This window comes from Microtus pennsylvanicus, chromosome 10 (assembly GCF_037038515.1).
Source record: "Microtus pennsylvanicus isolate mMicPen1 chromosome 10, mMicPen1.hap1, whole genome shotgun sequence".
NCBI lineage: Eukaryota > Metazoa > Chordata > Mammalia > Rodentia > Cricetidae > Microtus > Microtus pennsylvanicus.
The window spans coordinates 58,688,706-58,716,420 of NC_134588.1; the positions used below are offsets into that span (position 1 = coordinate 58,688,706).

The 27,715-nt window shown below is 36.3% G+C and overlaps 1 protein-coding gene across 7 annotated transcripts in view; it reads right to left on the reverse strand.

Moving 5' to 3' along the window:
* The window catches only part of Pou2f1 (POU class 2 homeobox 1), a 148,379-nt gene that overhangs the window by 31,950 nt on the left and 88,714 nt on the right, over positions 1-27,715 (reverse strand). For all 7 annotated transcript variants that reach the window (XR_012912082.1, XR_012912081.1, XM_075988498.1 and 4 more), the window contains 7 exons: positions 26,634-26,687; positions 24,671-24,790; positions 22,666-22,854; positions 20,356-20,482; positions 13,822-13,916; positions 8,685-8,858; positions 791-932 (listed from right to left, as the gene is read on the reverse strand). Coding sequence is in view for 5 of the 7 variants with exons in the window: in XM_075988498.1 (XP_075844613.1) it covers positions 791-932; positions 8,685-8,858; positions 13,822-13,916; positions 20,356-20,482; positions 22,666-22,854; positions 24,671-24,790; positions 26,634-26,687 (901 nt within the window). In the remaining 2 variants the exon portion in view is untranslated. The remainder of the gene's footprint in view (positions 1-790; positions 933-8,684; positions 8,859-13,821; positions 13,917-20,355; positions 20,483-22,665; positions 22,855-24,670; positions 24,791-26,633; positions 26,688-27,715) is intronic.

The window sequence follows — 27,715 nt, forward strand, 5'->3', positions numbered from 1 at the left end:
AAACATAGTAGGGAAAGAGTACTTCTAAGTTCTTTAAAGACAAGAGGGTATTGTTTCTTAACAGCTGAACAAGCCAGGGCATGGTACAATAGATTTCTTTCTACTGCATATAAATTGAGATGGAGCACATCAATGGTTCTTGCCTGTGACTGAAAAAACAACAGCAACAGCAACAGCTAGCTAAAACTTCACCCCTATGCTAGAGGTGTAGGAGTGTCTCAAGTTCTTTTTATCCAAAGGCCTAAATTTTGTATCTATCTACAATAGAAACAAATAGGCATCTTTGTGGTTCATTTTTAGCTCCTGAAGTCTATGATTATGTGACTCAAAATTCAAAATTTCTGCAAGGATATCTCAATAGAAAATAAATAATTCAAGACCAGAAGCCTAACTTTTTTCTATGAAAGGTGACCATTTTAAACAAAAGTACAAATATTACAAATTCTTTGGCAATCTATCAAGGAAGGGACAATCTGTCTTTCTTCAAGAATCATACACAGAGGCCTTCTTATCCTCATTCTCAAACCCTGTATGTCCATCCCTAACCCTGAGTTAAATACAGAAACATTAAGAGGCTACAATTATTGCTTGTTATTTATGTGGCAATTACTGGAATATTAAGATGAAATATCTCTCTGACTTACATAATCATAATTTATAAAAGTCTCATAGGATTAGTGGCTTCTACATTCTGTTTTATCAGCAATATAGTAAAGACCTCAGTTCACAGAATAATCCCTCCTGTAAAATCCCACGGACAACGAAGAAATTTCTTAGTATCGTCACTTACCTGCATCATTTAGCCACTTCTCTAAAAGTGGCTTTAACTTGCACATGTTCTTAAAGCTGAGGTTCAAGGCTTCAAACCGAGAGATGGTGGTTTGGCTGAAGTCATTTCCATATAATTTCCCCATTGCGAGCCCAACATCACCCTGAATAATGTAAAACAGAAAAGGGGAGAAAGGAAAAGAGATTCAGGTCATTAATGTTTCCAACTTCTATTCCAATAACTGCTGCTCTAGGAAAACAATTAGCCATCTTCTATTTACTCCATTTTTCTATCAACTTTACCCCAAAGCAGAGCCCAGAACTCTAGGGAGATCTCAGCAGGGCCCTGATTACAGAAGACTTCAATATTACCTCAAGGGCTTTCTATTTTTAGTCTCTTCTTGTTACCGTATATAATTATAATCACCATACCAAATTCTCAGTCTTCAAAGTTCTGATATACTAATGCCTCTCCATTAATACAACCAAAAGAATCTGAGTATCCTTTTAAATCTGTGTCACTTATAGTGATTAGATGTTTAGATAGCCCAGCAAGTTATTCTTATTCTTGCATATTCATTCACTCATTTATTCATTTAATGTATGTGTGGACGCAAGAGTGCCATGGTGCCCGTGTTGAGGTCAGAGGACAACTTGAGGGAGTTTGCTCTCTCCTTCTACCATGTAGGTACTGGAGATTGAGGCCAGATCATCAGTCTTAACCAGGAATTTCTGAACCAACCAAATTTCATAAAAATCACTTCAAAATTTAGAAATGACCCTTCATTCTTTATAGTTTTCCTCATAAGTATTTCTGGAAGCTGTGAAAAAAAATCTATTTTTACTTAGTTTAGATTTCAAAGTTGGCCACAAAACTAGGTATTCTAAAAGACCACGTTTGTAGCCATTATAGAGACAGAAATTCACAGTAGAGAGGTTTGACCTATTTAGTTAAACCTTCATAGGCATTGGAAACTTGGTAACCTTACTGAAACAGAACAATGATCCTCTGAATATATTACAAAAGATGCCTTTCTCCATGAGTCTATCACCTTTGAAATGTACCCAGTGCTTTTCTTCCAGCTGGATCTCTCTTGTTCTAGTTTTAAAAAGATGTATCTTAATAGTTATTTTATAGATCATAGGAGAAGCTCATGGAGTTTGAACAACTCACACCACCATTTCAACCAGATTAGTGACGGCAAAAAGTACAGCATTTCTCATTCAAAATATGCACAGCTAACTCAACTGTGAGAGACTCAACTCTCAACAGACCTGCAACATTATTTTTAATTAATTATTTTTCTAGATTTTTACTTATTTTGTGTGTATGAATCTTTTGGTTTTATGTATGTATATATAACACATGTGTGCAATGCCTACAGAGGTCAGAAGAAGGCATCACATCTCCTGGAACTAGAGTTACAGATCACTGTGAGCCATTAAAAAGAAGCTGGGAACTAAATTATGTCCTTTACAAGAACAGCAAGTGCTCTTAACCAATGAGCAATCTCTCTAGCCCCAATCTGTTGAGCCCAGAACTGACTTTGAATTTGTGAGCTTCCTGCCCCAGTTTCTCAACTGCCAGGATTCTAAGCTTGTGCTATTATGCCCTGGCTTTAGGAACATAACTGAGTTGGGATTATCTGAGTTCTTTTAATCTCCCAGATCCATATTTTTGAGATCAGATTGTCTATTATATGTGGAGTCAAAGAAAAGATGTATTTAAAAGCAGTTAAGTGTGGTTTTCTTCATTTTAATTTACTACTACTACTACTATTTAAATAGAGGTATCATGAAGCCTAGAGTGGCCTTAAATTTGTTATTTAGCTGTACCTGGTTTGAACTCCTGATTCTTACTTACAATGCTATACATAGCTTCCCAAGTGCTGAGCTTATAAGTATGTGCCATGAATCTAACTATGAATACCTTTCACTAAGAAATTCAAGACAAATGTGGAACTATAATATAAAACGAAGTATACTGAATATTTAACCTCAAAAGCTATATACACTATGCCTGCCATTAGTCACTACTTGTAAGTGACTGCTTAAATTTAAATTGCAGAAAAGCAAATAAATGAACATTTACCTTCTCAGCACTACTACCCTTTCAAGTATTCAGTAGCCATTAGTGGTGAAGGTACTGGGCAACACAAATCAAAGACTTTTCAATGTAGGCTTTGAATAAGTAGAATTGAAGTAGAATATTAATCAATTTCCTTCTAATTACAGTAAAATTTAAGAGAGCCAAGGTAGAGTGAAGAGGGGCAGAAATACTATTTGTTTTTATACAAATGTATCTAAAGATATGGATAGATGAATTAATCTTCATTTATATATTTATTATTGCCACTCCATTCAGTGAATGAACCATCAAACCGTGCCTACCATACATATGTCAGAGACTCAACTTACACTTTATGAACCACATATATTTGTGCCTTCATCATTTTGTTTTGATTATGGCTTTCTAGAAATCTGGGGCTAAATAAAACATGGAGTTTTTTGAGTATGACATTAAGTGACAATAAATGTTTCTGACACTTTAACTACATATTTCACTAAATATTTTCACAAATGCCTGCAATATCCTAATGATTTTGACAAGTAAGCATAAGGAAAATGCTTATTAAAAACCACGTTATTATTTTAAGTTTAAGGAGCAATAACATAAGACTAGGAAGGCTCAGTCAGTGAGTCCTTGCTCCACAAGCATAAACAAATTTAGGTCCCTATCACCTATAGAAAATGCAGATAATGTGCCTGTAATCCCAGCACTGGAGATGCAGATATGCAGAGATCTCTGGAGCTCACCAGCCAGCTAGTATAGTTAAATTTCTGGCTTCTGTAGGCATGCCTCTCTGCCCCCTCCAACCACCAATAAAGTAAGTTGTCAGCTATAAATAAAGTTGTGCTACTAATCCACTAGGAACAATAGCAGTAAAAAGCAAATTCACTTAATGGAGATTTGTAATACAATTTCATTAAATTTAGGATTATTTTAAACAATAAAAAGCAGTAGATCCTGTAGTAGTTTGAAATATTTGAATGACTTAACCCCTATTTGGTGGAACTGTTTGGAAAGGATTAGGAGGTGTGACCTTTGAATTTTCAAAAGCCCATGCCATTTCCAGTTAACTCTCTCTGCCTCTTAGTTGTGTCTCAGGATGTGATCTCTTAGCTACTGGTCTACCGCAAGGACTGCCTGCTGACATGCTCCCCACCATGTTGGTAATGTACTCACATTCTAGAACTTTAAGCCCCAATAAACTTTCTTCTATAAATTTCCCTAATCATGATGTCTCTTCACAGCAACAGAAAAATAACAATAAAGAAGTTGGTACCAGGAAGTGGGTTTTCTGGAAGCATGTTTAAGACATTAGGACTGTTGATTAAGAAAGTGGTTCAATGCTGTAAGTAGGGTCATCCTTGAAAGGAGCTCGAAAGACAATAGTGGTAAGAGCAAAGTGGGCAATAAAGGCCCAGCTCAAGAGGTATCAGAAGGGAACAATATTAGCAACGAGGCTGTAGGTGATTCTTGTGAAATTTTGGTAAAAAATTGGTTGCTTTTGCCCTTGTCCTAAGAATCTGTCTGAGGTTAAATAGAAGAGGTTTTAGACTGATTTTATAGGCAGAGGGGATTTTCAACACAGCTTAATATTGATTCTGTCATATGGTTATTAGTAATCATTCTTATATAGGTCTATAATAAAAAAGAAGAGCAAAAGGAAATATAAAACGTACAGTTTGAGAAGAAAGAGCACCAGGAAATTTAATGTTGGAGCCAAGGTTTGTGATGAAAAAAATAAGGAAAAATGGAAAAGGGAGTAGTAGCCTTAGAGCAAGACTCCACCTAGTAAAGCCTGCAACTTGTAAAAACAAAAGGACTAAGTAAGGAATTAATTTGTTCCTAAAGAGTAACAACACACCAAAGCTTATGTAAATTAATTCAAGAAAGGGCCACATTCCAGTACCAGTAGGCAGAAGAACTTGGCAGCACTGGCCATGTTGTTCTTCCTTTAGAGTCAAAAAATTATGTAACAATAAAGGTGTTGTGGAATCTACCATGAGACAAAGGACAGCCACTGAGATCTGCGAGATAGAGGAAAGTTAATGAAGCCAGGCATGGGACAAGAGTCCCTGTATGGAAGCCTAAGAAACCAGTGCATGAAGTCATCAAAGTAAAGCCTGAAATATATTGGAGACCTTAAGATATTAGAGATGCCAGAGCCCTGGATGTCTGCCAAGGAGAGCTGTATACAGGGAGTAGAATCAGTCTGATACACCAGAGAAATGTATTGCAGTCAAACAAAGCTGGAAGTAATAGAAAATGTGGAGAACCAACTGAGCCCTTTGACAATAAACTAGAACTAGAGACCTTGCCCTGATGAAACCTGATGGTTTTCAAGTCTTGCTCTCATCCTGCATTTCCTCCTATTCTTCTCTTTTGGGATGCTTAATGTATATTCTATGCTATTATATGTTGGAAAAATGTAATCTGCTTGTTGGTATTACAAATGGTTACAGATTAGGAGGTAGTCTTGAGACTCACAAGAGGCTTTGGACTTTGAAATAGCCTTGAGATTCAAAGACTATGGGGAATTTTGAAGTTGGAAGAAATGTATTTTGCATTATGATATGACTACAAGCCTATGAGGGCCAGGGAATAGAATATGATGGTTTGAATGAGAATGTCCCCCAAAGGTTCATATATTTGATGCCCCAACCCTTACACACACACACACACACACACACACACACACACACACACACACACACACACACACACACACATCCCTGCCTGCCTGTACCAAGCTCCCCACCATGATGGTCATAGTTGCCTCAGTCATGGTGATGTTTCACAGCAATGAAAAGTTACTATGAGAGGTCCCTCACTTACTATGCTAATTTTCATTAATTTGGTACATCTTGTTTTAGTAGTAGTATAGTTCTTGGGATCATCATACAAGTAAGCAGTTTTAATCAGTTGATTTCAACATATATAATATAAACTATATTGTATCCCTTTGACCTTTACTAAACAAGTTGAACAAAAGGAGTGAAGGAGCAAGGGGGCAGTGAAAATAATGAATCAATGTACTGCATCTGAAAAATACTATATACTACAATATTATTTCTAATTATGTAATGGCATATATTACTTACCCATTGCTTATAAAGAAATGATAAACACATGATGGAGGAAGGTCATTGGTTAATTAATAAAGAAACTGTTTGGCCCTGATGGGTTAGAACATAGGTGGGTGGAGTAAACAGAACAGAATACTGGGAGGAAGAGGAAGTGAGCTCAGATGCCAGGCCGCTGCTCTCTGAGGCAGACGCGATGAAGCTCTGGCCTAGGATGGACGCAGGCTAGAATCTTCCTGGTAAGCGCACCTCGGGGTGCTACACACATTAATAGAAATGGGTAATCAAGATGTAAGAATTAGCCAGTAAGAAGCTAGAGCAAATGGGCCAAACAGTGTTTATATGAATACAGTTTGTGTGTTGTTATTTTGGGGTATAAGCTAGCCAGGCAGCCAGGAGCCGGGTGGCAGGAATGCAGCCCATAGCTCCTTCAACAAACACATAATTAGAAAATAACCATTTACAATATGCATCTAATCAAATAATAGGGATTTAACTCAAGAATTAACCCGAATACTGTATGTATATATAAATACGAATAAACTGAATACATAGCTCCTTTTGAATAATTACAATAAGGTACATGAACTAAAAACAAAGTTCAGTAGCTAATTTTCCCCATCTTGTACCAGCAGTAAGTACTCTGATACATGAGGCAAGATTTGCAAACCATTCCCAGTTCTGTATCAGCCATTTTGAAAAATAAGTAGTAGTAGTCATCTAAGAACAACACAAAACAAATCATAAAACAGAGTAAGCTGCTGGGGTGGAAGTATAGTGTGTATGGAGGCAGGTGGGAAGAGGAAGAATGAGAAGTGGGGAGAGGAGAAAAAGGGAGGGAAGGAAGGAAGTGGAAGGGATTGATTTCCATCCACTCAGTGGTCATTTTTGAATCAAATGCCACAAAAAGTGAAAAGGGAAAACAATATTTGATTAAAGGTAAAGATTTTGAAAAATCTAGTATCTTTGATTTAGCATTTATGCAACTGTTTATCAAAGAACCCCAGAGTGTAATGTGTTAATAGCCAAAACCTAGCCACCGTTAAGCATTCTTAGTCTATTAATTTATCTCTATCAATCTAGTTTATCTTTATTTCTATGTCTAAAACAAGTATCATTTAAGTGCTTCAAAATTACTAAAATGTTACTGAATTTAATTAAAAGTTTTATATTTATCTATTTTGTGTTAAGTGCTTAGGTGTGTGCAGATGTATCTGTGTATGGGTGCACCATGTAGGTTCTGGGGATCAAACTCAGATCATCAGGTTTGGTGGCAAGCACCAGCTCCTTATTTTGTTTCTTTATATCTGAAACTCCTCAAAAACCTAACTGTAGTTCATGTAAAATTGTATCTATTTTAAATTCCTAATATACAGTTTCTCTGAGCAAAAATAAATCTTCAAATACAAGGAATAAAAGAAATCCAACAACATCTAGAATACAGTAGACAGTGAAGTCACCTTGATTTTTGATCTACCAGAGCAGGTGGTGTATTATGTACTTTCAACACAACCTAATTTAGAAAGCATATGAATGGAAGCTTTTCTGGAAAGAAAACAGTTTTTCCTGATTCTATAAATATACAACTCAATCCATATTTCAAGATTTTTTTTTCAGCTAATGATCTTTAGCCATTTTACAAAAATAAAAATTTAATTCCTTTCCTGCTCTCAAAGCATTGTTTTTGACAGGCTAATTAGGGAGTATGGTCAGAGTCAGCACTTAGAAAAAAAAGGCTGTGTATCCAAATGCTTGCTTAAGGCATTAAAAGCACACTCATTTCACTTTTTCAAGCCTCTGCTAGCTGACATTAAAAGATTTGAATCTTGATTAATTTACTTAAATAAAAATCTTCAATAGATTCTTACTTGACTAATCTCAGTGTAGATTAAAAGGAGGGGGAGCACTCTCTATCCCCAAACTAACTTTAAATAAATCTTTCAAAAGACTTCAGTCCCTACTCTTTCCACTTTACATATGTATAGTGTAAGCTCTATCATTACATGTTCTTTAATAAAATCCTTAGCATAGTCATGTCCCCCTAACAAGGTCTACTAAAACACACATTTTACTGATACAATTTCAGAGGCCTGTGTAGTGAAACACACTTGGAAATTTTTAGCCTAATATTATATCACAAATAAATGTATGGACATAACATAACCAAATGCACAATATTCTAAAATTGTAAATGTTAAACTCAAAATCGGTATGACCGAGAAACATCCAACTCCTCAGAAAGTATTCACAGCCAGCCTCAAAAGATTGTAATGGTAAAATAGGTTGTCAAACGGGACAGATCTGGAAAAAGGGAATTTTAATTGAACAGTTACCTCTATCAGATTGGCCTTTGGGTATATCAATAGAGCATCTCTCTCTCTTTTTTGTTTTTTTAAAAATATGTATACTGTGTTATGCCTGCAAGACAGAAGAGGACACCAGATCTCATGAGCCACCCTGTGGTTTCTGAGAATTAGATAGCCAGTGCTCTTAACCTCTGAGCCATCTCTCCAGCCCCAATAGAACATTTCTTGATTGCTAATTGATATAGGAGGGCCCAGGACACTGTGGGCAGTGCCATCCCTGGGAAGGTGGGCCTGGGCTGTTAAGGACAGTGGAAAAAGACAGCAGTGTTCCTCTGCGCTTCCGCTTCCCTCACTGATGGGCAGAACTGAAAGCTGAATAAAGCCTTTTTCTCCACAAGTTGATTTTGTTAGTGTTTTATCACAGCAACAGAGAGTGAGCTAGATCAGAGGTCATCCTACCTGAGTGAATCCAAGTTTGATTCGTCTTTGTTTGAAGGTCTTGGCAAATTGCTCAAGCTCCTCAAGGTCACTGGGCTCCTCCAAGCTGGGAGTATCAATTCGCTTTGGTGTTGTCTGGCTCTGTGGAAGTGTCTGAATTGGGGTTGCGGCTATTGTGCGAGTTGGGGTGGCTGGCTGTTGGACAAGGAACAGAATAATAAAGATACAACCTTATAGCTGTAATGTACAGGCAACTTAAGGAAAAAGAGTCACACGATCCCAAGTCAGACAAAATCCTAGCATGGAAGAGAGAAAGTGGGCATAGAGTCCCACTCCAAGCTGAGGAGTTATTAGCATTTGCTGCAGGGAGAAAGCCAGTTTTCTTCAATGAAGTGACACCTGGTATATTGGGCAGGCCCAATGCTCAATTAGCTACTCAATACATCCTGGGCTCCATGGGATTTTTTAAGTTAAAAAATAGTAAGAAACAGCGAAAAAGAACATGAAGTTGGGTGTATATGATAACATGAATTTGGGTGAGTTTGGCTGTGGGGGAGGAGTTGGGAGAATGAAGAACATGATCAAAATACAATGTATAAAACTTATACATAAATACATAAAAAAGACAGTCTCAAGAAATGCAAATACAAACAAAGAAGTATCTTCTTCTCTACCAATTAAAAAAGAAAGGCTCTTACTCTGTAGCCCAGACTGGCCTGGAATTCACTATGTAATTTCACTGCCTCAACTTCCACAGTACTTGGGTTAAACAGGTACTACCACCAGCAGTAAAAAGTTCTTTAAAATAAATTTATGAAGGACTTTTCTGGCAACTAGGTAAATAATGTCATGCTTCCGATAAACAAGATGCTGTGATCCACCACACGACACACAGTTTTTGACAAAGGACTTGTGTTCTCAGTTTAAAACAGCATTCTGTTCCTTGGCAAGCCAACGGCACGTCACTTCTGACATAATACTTTTCTTTACAATACTCAAAGCAAGACACTTTCCATGTATCAATTAGTACCTGTATTCCCTTGTACTGGACTCAGGTCTCAATCATATATTAATGATATCTTTATTCTCACTCTTACTTTAGGTCAGTTCTTCAAATATTATGGTATATATAACCTTTTCTTATCGTATTAGTACAAATAATTCAATCAGCTTTTAATTTTTTTCAGTGTGTATAAAATTCTGTGAACTTTCCCCCATTGCTACTATCTTGCTTTGAGAAAGAAAGCTTTAGTTATTTCTCAGTGATGAAATCCCTTCTGGTAAAAAAGAAAAATTCTTCCCAAGAATATGACACCTTATTTTTTGCACTTTAACATAATTTATTTTATTTTATTTTAGGAAATGAGAGCATAGTCCTGTTATTCCATCATGCTACCCCTTGTGCTAACAACTAAGTCTGGGATTCTCCTTTCTTTTTTATTGTATTTTAAATTTTTTTTTAATTTTATGTTTGTGCCTCAATGTATAGCTGTACACCATATACATGCAGTGCCTGCATAGGCCAGAAAAGGGTTTGATTCACAGGAACTGGAGCTAAGAGACAAATGTATTAGAAATCACACTCATGCCCTCTGGAAGGCAGCCAGAGGTCCTAACTACTGAGCCATCTCTCTGGTTCCCTTTTTTAAAGAAAATACTAAATTTTCTTATCATTAAAATACCAGGCTCCTCTTCTACTTACAAGTGTTGGGTAGAACCTTCCTTCTGGGGGTTCACTAATAGAGGGGCTCCTGATTCTGCATCCTAATTGCCCAGTTGAACCCTCCCTCCTATGAACAGCAGCCCAGGTGAGATTATAAACTAGGATTTTCTTCTTGTAATTTAGATGGGCTTTATATTACCTGACCTTGACCTCATTATTAATGCTTGCTCCAAGGGAACTAACTGACCCAGAAAACCACATAAGAGGCATGACATAATAATTGGGGCAAATCTCTCTGCTATCTTGCTTTAGGAAAGTCAATAAAGCATGTCTCCACAACATGCTGACATTGGGTAATTTTAATTCCACTTTTTGGAGGAACTACACATGACACCAAATATGTTATAATCTCACACTGTTGAACGCGGATAGGTAGAGATGAGTCTCAACTATAACACTATTACTTCATCTTCAGCATCAAGTAGCCTCTTTGTCAAATCATAATGTACTAAAAACAGCTTGGGTACCTTTCAATAGCTGGTATCTTACTAAAATCCCTGGCCGGATTGGGCCAGATCTAGAATGGTAGTACAGCATTTAATGAGAAGAGTCAGGATGAAGTTTGCTAAATGTGCACAGCATATAGACCAGAAAGAGGTCTCTGGTGGGTATATGTCAAAACAGCAAAACTTATTTATTTTGAATTGAGCATATTAAAAAACTTACCACTTAAAACTGTAGTATACAGTTTGATGCTTTTGCAGCTGAATATAATTGTGTAACTACAAACACAATATATAGATTATTTTTTTTCATACTTCCCCAAATTTCTTCTGAACCCTTTGTGATGTGATCAGTCTTCAGTGTCAATCCTTTCTTCCTGACAAGCACTGATAGGATTTCTATACCTATAGTTCTGTCCTGTCAAAATGTTATGTAAACTGAAATCATACAGTACTCAGTCTTTTAAGCCTAGCTGCTGCCACTTAGTATAAGGCTTTTTAAATGCATATGTGCCACTGTAGCTATTGGAACTACATTTCTTTTTCCTGCTGAATAGCAATCTGTCACATGGCTATTTGGAAGTTTATGCAATGTACTATCTGATGATACATTAGGGTAATTATTAATTAATCTATTATAAGCACTCATATACACATCTTTGTGCTTTCATTTTAAAGAGTAAAACTACTGGGTTATAAAGTACAGCTTGCTTTGTTTGTTTGTTTATTTATTTATTTATTTAGAGACAGGGTTTCTCTGTGGAGCTCTGTAGACCAGGCTGGCCTTGAACTCACAAAGGTCTGCCTGTCATCACCTCACCAGTACTGGGATTAAAGGCATGTGACACCACCCACTGGCTTATTTTTTAAGTGAATGCCAAACTAATTTTGTAAGTGCTGGTACATTTTGCAAAACTACTACTAATGTATAAGAAATCTAGTTGCTTTGCTTTCTCACCAATACTTGGTCTCAAATTCTTCATAACTGTACCCTGTCTAGTGAAGGCACATCCTCATTGGCAATCACCTTTTTTTTCTTCATGCACTGGAATGTTCAATGACTGTGTATACTGCTCTTGAAGAGGACCCAAGTTCAGTTTCCAGCGTGCACACCGAGCAGCTCACAGCTGCCCGAACCTTCAGCACTAAGGGATTCAACAAGTTCTGGTTTCCTGGAGTATCTGAACAAAGACCCCACTCCCATATTGATTACAGAATCATTTATCAAATATTTTATTTGAAGACTGCTTTTTTCTTAACTTTGGTTTTCTTCCCATTCTCTTAGATAAGTTTATTTTATTTGCATTGGCATTTTGCCTGCATGTATATCTGTGTAAGGCTACCAGATCTTAGAGGTACAGACAGTTATGAGCTGCCATGTGGGTGCTCTGGAAGAGTAGGAAGTACTCTTAAATCACTGAGCCATTTCTCCAGCCCCTTAAGATGAATTTTTAATTTTTCTGAAATTTATTGTTTCTTCTATGGTTAAGGCTTCTTGTGTCTTGTTTAAGAAAACACTGCTTTACCGGAAGGTATGAACATTTCTTTGTAAAATTTAGGTTTATGACTCATTTCAAGTTAATATTTGTATAAGGTATGAAATAAGAATGGTCTCCACCCCCTTTTGCTTATGAATAGTCAATTGTTAGTTATCATATATTAAAAATACTTTCTATTTCCACTGGAATCCTTTGGTGCCTTTGGAAACTTAGTTTGCTATTTACATTTCTGTCTATTGGACAGATATATCCCTTTGGCCTACATTTATTTATATATGCCAATACCATGTATTCATTTTTATGGTTTTGTAGTAATTCCTGACATCAGATGGGATCTAATTTTCTACCTTTAATAAATTGTTTGGCTACAAGAGTCAGTGGTTAATAGCAAGTAACTGGCTACTAAAGCTATGAGTCAAAATAAACCTTTGACTTTTAAATTATTTTTCTCAGGTATTTGTCATAGTGACGTAAACAAAACAAAACAACAACAACAAAACCCCAATAACCAAAAACTAATCCCTTGCAAAATGACCAAGATGGAGAATTATTATAAATATCTAAACCTGTGAAATTAGGTAACATATTAAGTTTTAATTATATTTTTATTTTCATGTTTGTGTGTATGCAAGTATGCATACATGTGGATACATATACATCCATGTGTGTGTATATGTGTGTATATATGTGCATGTGGAAGGCAGAGGCTGATGAAGCGATCTAACCTGATCACTCTTCACCCAAAGCTTGGCAATAGGCTAGTTTCAAAAGCCAGAATGCTTAGGAGATCTCCTGACTGAAACTACAGGAGCCACCATGCTCACTCAGCATGCATTTAAGTGCTTCTTAGGATCTGATCTCCGAACTTCTTGTTTGCTCAGCAAGAACCACTGAGTCTTCACTCACTCCTCCAACCTCTACACTTTAGAGTCAGTTCATTCACTCTCCTCCTCCAACCTCTACACTTTAGAGTCAGGACAGGGAAGGAGGATTCAAGGTCAGTCATTAGGATGAGGAAGGAGGCAAACTCACCACAGTCACAATCACCACTAGATAAAAAGACAAACATGGAAATTAAACTTGCAGATGCCTAAGAACTGTGCTTTCTATATGATTACGATTGTTAAGTCTTCTGAGGAAATGACATAAAATAACATTTAAGTACTGAAAAAATATAGAAATCCAAGCTCCTTCACTGTTTTAGCAAAGACAAAGGAACAATGACAGGTTTTAATTGAATTCCTAGGCCTTTCATTTCAGTGTTCAGACAGCTATAATTCATCCACATTTACTATCTACATGGCTATTCTTTATGAACGTAAAAAAGGACAACGAAAAGTAACAGTCTCCATCAATTTGGTAGTACTGCTTTATCAAGCTAATAAGGTCAGCACTGAGTTTTTGGTCAGCTTCTAAACATCTGAGACTGCTATTACTGTGGGTGTTTCTGTTTCATTTTTCAATTAGTAAAACAATAGAGTGAGAAAACTGACCTGGGAGGTGAGGGTGATGCTTGGCTGTGGCTGTAGGAGGTTGGCTTGGCTTTGCTGAGGTAGTTGCGTTAAAAGATTTTGCGCTTGCAGGAGACCTGTGAAAACCAAATATTTCAGGGAGATAAAAAAAGAATATAAACTCAAAGTTTCCAACTGGTTTCCTGGTAGTTTTGTTGGTCTTCAGACTCATCTAATTCTTTGCCTAAAATTCAATACTGTTAACATGTTAAACACAAGATGGCATGAAAATACATAACATCAAAGCTTGTATATCTTTTGTGTAATCTGAGTAAGTTCTTTGAAAGGCTTTTATTTCCTAAAAAGAGGAAGAATATGAGAAACTATTCTAAATGAAAGGATCTGGAATTTTAAATATGAATTTAACTTCTTAACTCTGAATTCATTAGAATCCTTTATCATAGTGATTTTCAATCTTCCTAATGCTATGACCCTTAATACGGTTCCTCATGTTGTGGTGACCCAACTATAAAATTATTTTCATTGCTACTTGTAATTTTGATACTGTTCTGAATCATAATATAAATATCTGATATGCAGGATATCTGATATACAATCCCCGTGAAAGAGTCGTTTGACTCCCAAAGGGGTGGTGACCCACAGGTAGAGAAATGCTGCTCTAAGGAATCTTGGGACAGGGAATCTGTTTCTGAAAGAAGCAGGCAATCCTGTAAGTGGAAGAAGATGCTGTTTTCAAGTTCTTAGCACATGCCACTTTGGTGATAATAAAGGTGAAATATAAACAACCATCTGCACTGAACCATTTTAGTTTAAAAGTTATTGATAAGTAAAATGATTATAAATGGGCATGCCTGTAGTCCCAATTACTCGGGAGGCGGAGGCAGAAGGGTCACTTAAGCCCCAAAGTTGGAGGCCAGGCTGGACAACATAATGAGAATTTGTTTTGAATCCCTGAAGTATTTGTAGTACATACTCAGTTGATTATTTAAGCCTATAGGATTTTGTTGTTGTTTGGTTTTCTGCAATGTTATAAATACAGGGGCAACCCAGAATAAATTTGTATTAAAGAACTTAGTTTCAAATATAATCATGTTGAAATATTGAATATAAGGTTATGATGAGTTAGGAGCAGAGGCATAATGAGAGACAGTAAGTTACAGTGGGTTAACTTATCTTTCTGATTTTCTTAGTTACTAAATTTGGATACAGTGAAATGTGTAAAACAATAATAAAATTAAACCTGTCAGATTTTATCATCTGTTTGTAAGTAAGCAAACACTGCCTAAATTTAAGAAATTAACATAGGAGTTTATTTGACGATGTAGATCTCCAATACAATATAGATTTAAATTTTCGAGATTTTCTTTTGTTTATATTATGAAGCAACTATGCTAAAACTAAGTAAACTGAATATACATGGTTACAAGCTTCTCTTGCTGGTGGGAGTGCAAGCTGGTACAGCCCCTTTGGATGTCAGTGTGGCAATTTCTCAGAAAATTAGGAAACAACCCTCCTCAAGACCCAGTAATACCACTTTTGGGTATAAACCCAAAGGATACTCAATCGTGCCACAAGGACATGTGCTCAACTATGTTCATAGCAGCTTTGTTTGTCATAGTCAGAACCTAGAAATAACCTAAATGCCCCTCGACTGAAGAATGGATAAGGAAAATGTGGTACATTTACACAGTGGAGTACTACACAGCAGAAAAAAATAACGACATCTTGAATTTTGCAGGAAAATGGATGGAACATCATTTTGAGAGAGGTAACCCAGACCCAGAAAGACAATTATCACATATACTCACTCAGAAGTGGTTTTTAAACATAAAACAAAGAAAACCAGCCCACAAATCACAATCCCAGAGAACCTAGACAACGATGAGGACCCTGAGACATACACAGATCTAATCTACATGGGAAGTAGAAAAAGACAAGATCTCCTGAGTAAACTAGGACCATTGGGACGTTGGGAGAGGGCTGAAGGAAAGGGGAGAGGCAGGGAGGGGAGCAGAGAAAAATGTAGAGCTCAAAAAAAGTCAATTAAAAAAAAGAGAAAAAAGCCAGATTCAGCAAAAAATTATTCATGTTTGAACGACTACCATACTTTCCCAAGTATCTTTCTATGGTTCAATCTTTTAAAAAATATTTTTAGATTTATTTAATTATTTTACGTGTATGAACCTGGCTCCCCTGTAAGAGCAACCTGTGGTGCTAACCACTGAGTCAACTTTCCAGGCTCTCTATAGCTCAAGCTTATAAAGTATTTAAGGTAACCTCTTTGGTTATATCATACTAGTGAGCCAGGCTGGGTGGTATATGCTTGTAGTCTCAGCATATTGAAGGCTGATAAGGTTCAAGCTCCACTCATTCTCCATAGCCAGACCTTGCCACCAACCCAATCTAACACTCTAGTAGTCTTCCATTATACCTAAAATAGAATATGTTTAGTCCTAAGTAATCTGGCCCTGTATTGCTTACTTTTGTTTTCTTCTTCATATAAGTGTGTATAGTCTTCCTCAATCACTGTCTACCTTACTCGCTGAAGAGGGATCTCTCTACTCAACTCCAAGCTCTCTGACAGGCTAGTCTAGCGAAATAGCTTGCTCCAGAGATCCTGTTTCTGTCTTCCAAACACTGGAATTAGAGGTGGAGGCATCACACTCACTCAGCACTTCTATGGGTTCTACAGATCTGAACTTAGCTTTGCTTGTGTGGAGAGACTCACTGGCCTTCCTTTTTTTTTGGCTTAGGGCAGGTTCATCTCCCTCTCAGGTTCTCTGTATTTTTCACTGCCTGCAAAGCTAGCATCCAAATCCACAGCCAGCTGCAGCTGTCTCCACCTCTGAGGGGTGCCTCAGTTCAGACACGACTTTCCAGACCAGCCTTCTTCACACCACACACCCTGTCCCACCTTTCTTGGACATACTGTTTATCCAAATTATTTGTTTTTATATTTGCTACTCTTTGACGTTTAGTAAGTGCAGGGGATTTCATCTTGCTGAAAATTTTAACTTGAATAATTACAGTGATATATGCCACGTAGCAAATATACAACAAACTGCTAAGCAGATTAACTATAATTGTAGATTTTATGGGTTTGAACACACTCAAGAGTATTGTCTAGTATGAAATAAAATTACATTTATGTGAATAATCAGAATTAATTTATTAAATTTAGATAAAAACATAAGATAAAACACTGAAAAATTAAACAGAAGAAAGTACATTTTAACGATTTTCTTTAAAGTTTAGCAGAAAAGTTAGATTTTTGTTTCTCTTTGACAACAGCACTGAAAGTTATATTTAATCAGAAATTATAATACTGAATGATTAATTTTAGTTCACAGTAGCATATTCTAAACAAATTGAAACTTTAAGTCATATTAACCCTCCCTTCCCCTCCCTGCCAACTAAAAGCAGCTGAGATGCTGAAAGGGTCCAGGAGAGGCCTAGCACTTCCATGAGGACCAAACCTTTCTCTTGTTCCATGCCTGAATAACAGAGACCACAAACACAAAATTCAAGATTTTTTTTAAACAAGAGTGTTTCTTTAGTTTCAAAACTAATGCTGACAGTAGAAAAAGCAGAATACAAGTTGTAGTGAAACAGACTCAGAAACATATTAGTAAGAATTTTTCCATGAAAAATCAATTCTGGGAGAATATTATTTCTCTTGTTTTTAAATATTTATATAATCACAGCAATATTTTCAATGTTATAAACTATACTTTCAAATTTTTAGATTAACAATATTCCCTCCCTCAAAAAAGCAGAAATGATTACTCAATTGGAGGCTAACAGCACACTAGAAATATTTTTTTGTTGTTGTTAAAATCTTAAGAAATCAATCCTGTCCTCTCGAAACAAAACTAAAGACTGAAACAGATTTCCAGTTACTATTAATCACAGTGACTCTACTAAAAATAAAGTTTTTTCAAGGCTCTGATCCTTCATACTGCTGGCTAGTCTTATTAGATGAAATCTGTATCCTGTCCTATGTCACTAAGATTACAACTCAACAACAGTGGTACAAACTGGTTCTAGATCACTTTGTGTGTGAGATGCTGAGTGCACATGTATATGGGTATGTACATACACAGATTTGCAGAGGTCAGGTTTAGGTCAAGTCTCTTCATTCTGTATCTGCCTTATATATATAAGTAGGTACTCTCATTTGAAATTGCCTTGGCTAGATACATTAGCCCCCCCCGCCCCCCAACTTGCTATTCCTATATGTGCTTCTTTCTTGAGCCCTTCCAGGGCATGATATAGGTGCTAGGGATCTGAACATAGGTCCTCATGCTTATGCAAGTGCTTTACCCACTGAGCCATTTCCTGAGTCCTGTTTACTTTCAAGCTGATTTTTACTATATAAAGGAACAAACTGCTCATTCTCTAAGTTTTATCTATGAACTGCTGCTGATATTGATATGATGATGTCAATGGTTATAGTGACAAAAATTGATATATATATATATATATATATATATATATATATATATATATATATACACACACACATAAATTTTAAGAAAGTTTCCTAACTGAATCCCTACAATTTTTTGGACAAAAATACTAAAATTATTCTCATATTTCAGGTAAGAAAATGGAGGCTCAGGAAAACTAGATTTCTTCAGAGAGAGATAGCTTGGCTTTAGACTACAGCCTATGCTTTTTACTACGTATCAATGGTCTTCCTGACATTAATAAAACATTTTATATAATTTACCCATACCATAATTAAAGGGAAAGATAAAGAGTAAAGGGAAGATGAGAAGGGAAGTATGTAATTGAGAAAACTTAGGTAGCCTCCTTTCCAATTTGAATCCCCTTGATCTCCTTTTGGTTGTCTTATTGCTCTAGCCAGAACTTCAAGAATGGGACACAGTTGTATGGCTGTGACAGACTGCAGGGCCACTGTCAGTGGCACCAGGATTTATCCTTTCTGCTTGTCCTGGCTTTTTGGGAACCCATTCTATCTGGATGGATACCTCCCTAGATATAGTAGGGAGGGCCTTGGACCTTGCCCAAAGCAGTGTGCCTTACCTTTTTGAGGAGTGGATGGGAAGTGGTGTAAGGGGTGGGAAGGTAGGTGAAGGGAATGGGAGGAGGAGAGGGAGTGGGAACTGGGATTGAAATGTAAAATGAAAAAAGAGTTTCTTTTCTTCTCTTAAATAAAATAACTAAAAAAAAAAAAAACAAAAAGAGAAAAAAAAAACTTAGCTTGTCCAAGGTTTCAGGCTCTAAAGCCAACCAATATTCCTTCCCATTATGTGCTATATCTCAATCCCATGAAAGGTTGGAAAGGAAGAAACTAAGAACATAAACACACACAAAAAAATTAGAATAGCCATTTCTTATTTTAACTATCTTATGAAGGCTCAGATGTAAAAGACAGTAATATCCTTGGACTTTGTAAAAAAGCTAAAGAAAAGTGATCTCTTTCAGTCTTAAGGTCTCAACAATTACCAATTAAACACACACACCCTTCATTCAGGTGTGGCCTGTGAAAGTCTTTCTGGTCTAGATAGATTATTTCATCCTTCTCTCTTGGAATTCTCTTTCATTGTGATGATCACTTTTTACTGGCTCCGACCCACAAACCAGGTATCATCTTTAGACTTACGTATCCCTGCTATTCCAAGGGTTGGTTTCACTAAAGCTCTCCTATTGCCATGCATACATTCTCTTTAGATGACCTACCAATGCTTACAGATTCCTAAAAACTTAATCACCTAAATGCCTATTCCTTACAATTGACCAAATATAACTGGTCACGAGGTCCTTTCTTTGTTTTTAATTTATTTTGAGATAGGGTTTCACTATGTAAATCAAGCTGGCCTTAAGCTCAGAGAACCTCTTGCTCTGCCTGATTCCCAAGAGCTAGGATTAGAGGCATGCATGTGCCAGCATGCCTGGTCCAAGTCCTTTCTTTCTGCTTTATCATTTTCTCTTTTCTGACTGACAAGCCGCTCAGCTTTTATCAATCCCAACACGATGTTGCAAAACTCTGCTGACCAGTATTCCTAACTTTATTCTTACCTATTCTAGCCTCTCCGAGTTTTAGTGTAAATAAGCTTTCTTAATACAAATGATTAATGTAGCTTTTCTGCTTCAACCTAAATATCCCACAGAAAACATAATTCGAAGATATCACACATTCAAATTTAACTCCATAAAGAACTAGTTAAATTTTTGGGAATAGGACTCAGAAAGCTATCCTTTTCATTCTTCCAAATAAACTGAGCCTTGGAAATGATTAAGCTGTGTGATTTCAGGTTAAAGTCATATAAATTCCCTGTAAGATTCATTAATAAGCTAACCTTTACTGATCTTTCAGGCCTCAAATTTTATTCTTACTTATATATGTAACCTATGTTCCTTATTTAAATCATTCTTACAGTTCTCATGAATACTGGTAGTTTGAAACCAAAATTTAAAAAAAGCATTACTCATAAGGACACTGTTTGGGGAAAAATGTTAGTTAAGGTGTCTGGAACACTAAATGGACAGCTTTGCTGCACCACTAGTAAGCTTTAGGGAGATGCTTACCCTGCTGGCCCTGGGGGGTCTGTGAGATGATAAACTGTGCTGGTTGCAAGTTGGTGGTTGGATGCACCAACACAAACTGCTGCAAGTTGAGATTTTGCTGTTGAAGCTGTTGCAATTGTTGAAGATCCTAAAAGCTCAGAAGCAAAAGATAGATTAGAGAGATCCAGAAATGAAAGCTGGCTTAGTTAAAAGGTTCCTAGATGATGACTTCTGTCACATCAAGTAACAATGAGACAATACTTAGCAGTTTTTCCCCCATGTCCTAACAGTCTGGCTTCCAGGATTATGTCAGTATGTGAGAAATCCTTGGGTCTCAGGCCAGAGAGAGGCTAAGTAAGTCAAAGTGCTTGCTTTGCAAGACTGAAAACTGGTGTTTGATCCCTAGAGCCCATGGTGGAAGAACAGAACTGACTTTACTGAGAATTGTCATGACTCACACACATAGAAAAATAGCAAAAATCAAAACCAAAAAAACCTTATGTCCTCTGCGAAAAGTTATTATTTTCGAGGGCATGATGTATATAGCATCATGACTTATGCTAAACCAAATTTTCAATAGTCACTAATATCTGTCAAAATGAATGAATACAGAATAAATGTCTATAGTTCTGAGGGGGCTGTTTTCAATTTTAAGACTCTATTATTGTTATTAGTGTGTGGTGGGTTTGCACATGGCACACATACATAAGGAAGTCAGAAGACAACTGGAGTTAATTCTCTTCTACTGCTACCATTTTGAAGGTTAATCTTGAATGTCAACTTCACTACCTCTGGAATCAACTAAAATGCAAGCAGCTGGGCATCGCTGTGAGGGACTTTATTGATTGGATCATTTGAGGTGGGATAAGACCTGTGTAAATCTGGCCCATTTAAAAGAACACAGAAGAAGGAAGCTCTTGCTTTTTGTCTACCTGCTCTCACTCTCTCTGGTTAAGTCCATCTACCCTGTTGCTGAGGCACTCCTCTGCTGGTATTAGAACCTACTTCTTCAAGAGTCCAAGAGAGAATAAAGAATAGCAGAGACATCCAAATGTACAAACTGAACAACTGCTGGATCTTGGTCTTTCCTTTGAGAGACAGCCATTGCTAATAAATTCCCTTTTATTATGTACTCATTCTATAAATTCTGTTCCTTTAGATCTGGTCTAAATGAAGTTCAAGATGGACTTTAAGAAAGCTTTTAAATATTTGGCCCAATTTTTCTCTATAAAGTAAAATTTGAGAGTGGAATATCTAAATTTCCATCGATAAATTCAAAGACCTAATTCCTGAAATTTGACACCAGTTTATTCAACTTAACTGAGAATTCATAAGGCATAAGTGATCTTATTTATATCAATTTCAGATAAGGTCTCAGAGTTTACTTACTAAAATAATTTGTTTGATGAAGAAAATGGCCCAAATCAAAACACTATCTTGATACAGACTGTTCACACAGCAATAAAGATTACTTTGATTCCATTTCAAGTATCTAGCTAAACTCTTGTTACAGTTTAAATGTACTTCCTTCCCTTCTCTACTGAGAGATATAAAGACAATTTGCTTAGTTCTTCTTCCGAGACAAGGTTTCTCTGTAGCTTTGGAGCCTATCCTGGAACTACTCTTGTAGACCAGGCTGGCTTCAAACTCACAGAAATCCTCCTGCCTCTGCCTTCCGAGTACTGGGATTAAAGTCGTGAGCCACCACCACCTGGCAACTGCTTAGTTCTTAAAACTTCTTCATATATCTCATATATAACTTCTCACACTCCCTTTCATTTCCTTGAGATAAAGGATTTCACTTATTTTCCTTTTTGATCCTATTCTTTATGATTCTTAATGTAAATTCTTATTATCTATTGATATTTTATTTTCAAATGTGAAAACTGAAACCCTCTAACATTTTACTGCAGTTCTCCATGGTCCTACTCATTCCACAGCAGAAAGAAGCCTTGCTATCTTTTTCATATGGTAGCAACATTTATTGTAGAGCACATGAAAGAATTCTTCCCTGCCATGATTAGCTAATTAAGATAAAATCAGTAATCCCTTGCCTCTGAAATATGCCAGCTACTTACTCAAGAATTGTTGCTTAACATAAACATTCAGTTGTCCAAATAATCAGTTATATATTTATAATATCAACTCAAATTAGCAAACAAGTATATTGTTTCTGACTCAGTGAAGAAGAATAATGCCTCCTGGATCTAGAGTTAGAGTTCCTTGGGCGTTTGAAGACCCACAGTAACAACTAGAAGGTTAATACTACTCAGTAAGGTATTTCCATTTTACCACTTGCTTGCTGCCCCTGTAACATTGTGCCTCACTCACCTGTGCAATCTGTATGGGTTGAGACAGGGGAATCTGCGTCATGGGTGTGGCAGCAGAGGCTGAGATGGTGGCCCCAGCAGCGCTGTGCTGTTGGCTGGCGGAATGCTGCTGGACTGCAGCAGCCAGGAGCTGGGCCTGGGCCTGGGCCTGCTGCAGTAATAACTGCTGCTGGGCTGGTGTCAAAGTCAGCTAAAATAAGAACAAACAAGGGAAGGATTGAAGAAATGGGGCCTATGATACAAACGAACTGCTTTCAAATAGGTAACTCAAGTGGTATTAAGCCCTCACTACTCATGACATTACTAACATGCAGCTAGCCTGTCCACAAAAACTACTAGTACTAGCAGAACATTTAAATTAAAGTAATAGTCCCTATTTCAGACAAAAACATTTAGGCAAGAAAGGTAACCAGTACATAAAAAAACAAAGAATCAATGCTGACAGGATATGCACAGAAATGTATACCCAAGAGCAAGTGATTAGTCAGATGAATGAGGGACAAAAGGCTGCTGAATATGATCAGGAAGAGAACTGACAAGGTCCAGCTGTTTAGTTAGAATCCCCACTAAATCTCACCATTTCCAGTATGTTTTAGATGTGACTAAAAATCATGAACTGTACTTCTTTTCTATCCAAATCTCCCTACTGGACCTTCCTTCACCCAATTTTCTGTCATTAGAAAGCACTGGTTTGCAGCTTTACAACCTCTTTCCAACTCTAGGAAACAGGCAGTAAGAGACATTCTTTTAAATGCAAATGAATCTTAATGCCCAGATTTAATAAAATCTTGAAGATACATGAACCCGGCCAGAATCCTAAGTGCTTGTTACTAACTAGTCACCAAAAACCAAACCCTTATAGTAATGCAAGAACTGTATTGAGAACAAACCTAAACTTTCATAATATAGCATTTCGAAAATGCTTACATAAAAGTAATAAGTATGCTGGACCTTCCTTTTGATGGTATGTTCTGAACGAACAAGTAGGGTAATACCTATATCTCAATGAACAGTCATTTAGTAGAACAGCCTGCCTTCTAACCTAACAGAATCTAATTTATCCAAACAATTTGCATTAGAAACCCAAGAACCAAAGCAAAACTATTCAAAAATGCAATAGTCTTCAAAATGTGTGTGGATATTTCTATTTGATATGATACAGGTATATATATTAACCTCTAGTGATGGAAGTGTCATAAATAAATGTGTAACAGGTCTTAGAAGGGCTGTCCATATAAAAAATTCTGAAGGTTGATATAATATGAATTGATTAGTATTTTTCTTACCATTCCCTTGACTCACTCTCCTCACAAAAGAAAACACATAAGCTTCCAACATTGAAAAATTATTCCAAATAATAGCTTAGAACAGAAATCACTAAATAGTTAAACAAAAGCTTAACAGTCACGAAGGACAATCTGTTACCAGTAAAAATAAGTACCACTTATTGAAGGTTACATGCCAAGCACTGTTTTAAGACCTGTATATAAATTGCAATGGTACTTAAAATAGTTATTATTAATATTTCCACTTAGAGGAAGGAAATCTAAGGTATAGGGAGATAGAGTAACTAGTCCTTTAGTAATTAAGTAATTACACAGACAGGATATAAGACCACATGCTTTATTTTAGGATATTACAAAGCCACTTGAAGAAGATGTTTTACTTTCAGGGTATTGGCCCACTGTTTAACTATTCTACAACAACACAACTCCAATTTTATCATACATATGGCAACGACTTCCTTGCACAATGAAGCAATACCATATTTTAATGTGAGTTAAAAAATTTGCAGTTTATTCTCAACATCTGCAGTTGTAATAAAAGAAATCTTGCAAAGTAATGACAAAGGTAATTCTTACAGAGCTTCTGTATCCAGGAAGTTCCTTAAAGATAAAATGGTGCCATGCTAGTGCCGGCTGCAGGGAAAGAGTTTCAATACAATACGAGCCAGTGGCAATTCAGACACAGAGGAAGTTCAGTGCAATTTTTCAATGGAAACTTACCCCAGTTATCTGTCCCCCAGCCAGCATTAGCTGGGTCTGGGGAATGGCTGACTGCACTGAAGGCTGCTGGGAGGGCTGGCTTGGCTGCTGGGAATCCCCGGATTCTTCACTAGATTTAGACTGAAGTGGGATTGGATAGGAAATAAGTAACTCAAGTAGGTGATTAAAAGAAATGCACTTCTAACTCTAAAAATTCAAGAATTATTTAAAATACGTGCTATTCAATTTTGAGTTTTGGGGTTTTCTGTTCCTTTTTTACATGCCTTTTCTTTCTACTTAAGTGCCCTTACAGCTTTTTTATTCCAATCCCAGAAAAGTTGCAGGTATAAATTTTTAACAGAAAAGTAAATTGGTCCTCCATGAATCAACAAAACCTTTCACAACCCCAAATTCCCAGTTCAGGTAATGAAGAGAAAAGGAAAAAAAATGATTTAATTCATTTTAGACCCTCCAAACTAACATATTTCTTGTGGCAAGTCTCAAACTTCTTTATATACTATATTATAGTTAAATAATTTGACCCAAAGAACTTTTTCTCTACTATTTTAAAACAACTCTAAAATGCAGCATCTTCCACCAAGTAATTTACAAGCTTGAAGGAAAATGATATAGTCAAGAATTTATAGGTCCTTAAATGGCCAGAGAGAGAAATTTTTATGGTAATTAAAACTGGTTATACAGAATATTAAAATTCTGCATAGATTTGCATATTTTCTACCACCTGTTTGGGAGATTGCAGCAAAGCTAATTAACATAAAAGCTCTGATTAATGCTGCCAGTCACTGAAAGATAATTACAGTGCAGGACTGTAAACATTCTGCACTGGAGATATAGCCTGTTTGCCAACATCTCTCTAAGGGATATTAAGTTTACCATGGCAACCAAGGCAATTTTCTGCCTCTTCTCCCTCAGAAAGAAGGGTCACATTATCTCCTTTTTTCTCCTTATTTCTATGTGTTACTAGGTCCATATTCCACAAGGTTTAATAGAATGTTCAACCCAGAATCTTTAGTCTTTAGTGGCACTCAATCAATCTTCTAGAATACTGTCTTTCTCTTCTGACTGTTAGTTTCCTAAACATTACACTGAAAGGCTGACTGAAATGTTAAGGAACTGTGCAAAATACTTGAGCCTTGAGTCTTTCTATCTGATGGTTTACAGAAGCAAAGTAAAGCAAAAAAGAAAAAAGAAAAAAAAAAGAAAACCAGATTTATAATTTTGACTATCTAACCAATAATGACTTGCTTTTTGAAAAAGAAAGATTCTTTATCATTTTAAATTTTTCATGTGTGTGTGTGAAAGAGAGAGTATGTGCACATGGTGTGTGCAGATTCCTACAAAGGCAAGAAGAGGGTGTCAGATGTCCTGGAGTTATAGTTATACATGGTTCTGAGCCTTCTGGTATGGGAACTAAACTGGAGTCCTCTGTAAATCCTCTTAACCACCAAGCCATGGTTCTAGTGTCTTTAAATGTTACTTCTGTTTAGATCAGAGAAGATCATTATAGTGTTATCAATGTCTTTATTTAAATACAGGTAAACAAAACTGAAACCCGGGAGGCTGTGATTTGCCAAAGATTACTGGTAATTATTGGTACAATGAGATTTTGAAACCCACGTTCCCTGACTTTCTGCCCAGTGTTTCTTGAAAAATGATAAACAGTCTGGGAAAAAAAGAATACTTCATAAGCTATTTAGTTTTGTGTTCAGTTCCTGAACTTGATTCTAAAATTTTGAAAGTGAACTTTCACTTGTCCACTGCTGGCTCACACACAGTAGCAGATTAAGGTGATTTTCATCAATGACAATTATCACCAACTGGATTCAGCAATAAAAATATAGAAATAATAAAATTAATAATTACTAACAATCACAAGTAGTTCTTATTCTAAATTATATGCTCATTATAAGTTATGAAAAAAATTAATAGAAGATATAACCTATGTGTTCATATTTCAACTTACCTGAACGTTTAAAGATTGAGCAGCAGCCTGTAAACTTGTCCCAGCAAGCTGAACCTAGAAGGAAAGTAATCAATGGACATAATATAAAATAGTTATTTATAACTAGAGGATGCCATCAAAAAATAAATTCAATACAAAATGTATACCACTGAGTTAGACTTCAACATACAAATAAATATTTTATGGAGTTAAAACTTTACATACAAACTCAACAACCCCAACTGAAAACTGCAGAAATTTCTTCTAAATTAGCATCATCACTAAATGAGCACTATCAGTCACGCCACATGTATACTGGTTGGGTGCTCCTTATTTAAACTCCATTTGTAGTCATAGTTCTGAAAACCTAACTTATATCTTCCACATTGTTTTAAAGAACACATAAAAACAAGCTATCAATACACACTGATTTTATCATTATAAACAAAAGGACTAGTTAAGGGAATCTACCCTATAAGCCATACAGGAAAAAAAACCTGTCTTACTATTTAATATTTGAATTTCAAAAGTTCAAATCACAGTCATGTTAAAGTAAGGACACACATGCAATTAGAAAACCATCATTTGGCAACCATGACATCAACCTAATTTTAAAAAGGGTCATCTACATATATCTATCAGGCCAAATGAGAATAAAGTATTTCTCCACAGATGCTGAGAATTACAAAGGGTACAACAGTAACTTCAGAGGGAGGGCTACCTGTCAAGCAAATGATCAGGTTGAATAATTAATGCTACCAGTAATGAGATTTGCCTTCTGTTGCAAGCACTGTGAAGACTGTACTTTTTATGTTGTAATCCTACCAAAAATGGATAACCTGAATTAAAAAAAAAAAGAACACTCAGTATGACAGGAAAGCAGACAAACTCAAACTGAGAAAACTTCTTGATCTGTACTCTTAAAAATGTTAAGTTTTTTAAAACTAAATATTTATTTATTGAAGGAGTTCGTTGTCTCCTAATATCTTGCAGCCTCTCAAAGATTAATGTCTTCAAATTAAAGAAAGACTAAGAAGGGAGAAGAAAGATTATAAACTAGACTAGAATAAATGCAAGATTAAAACTGAATGCTGATAATGAAA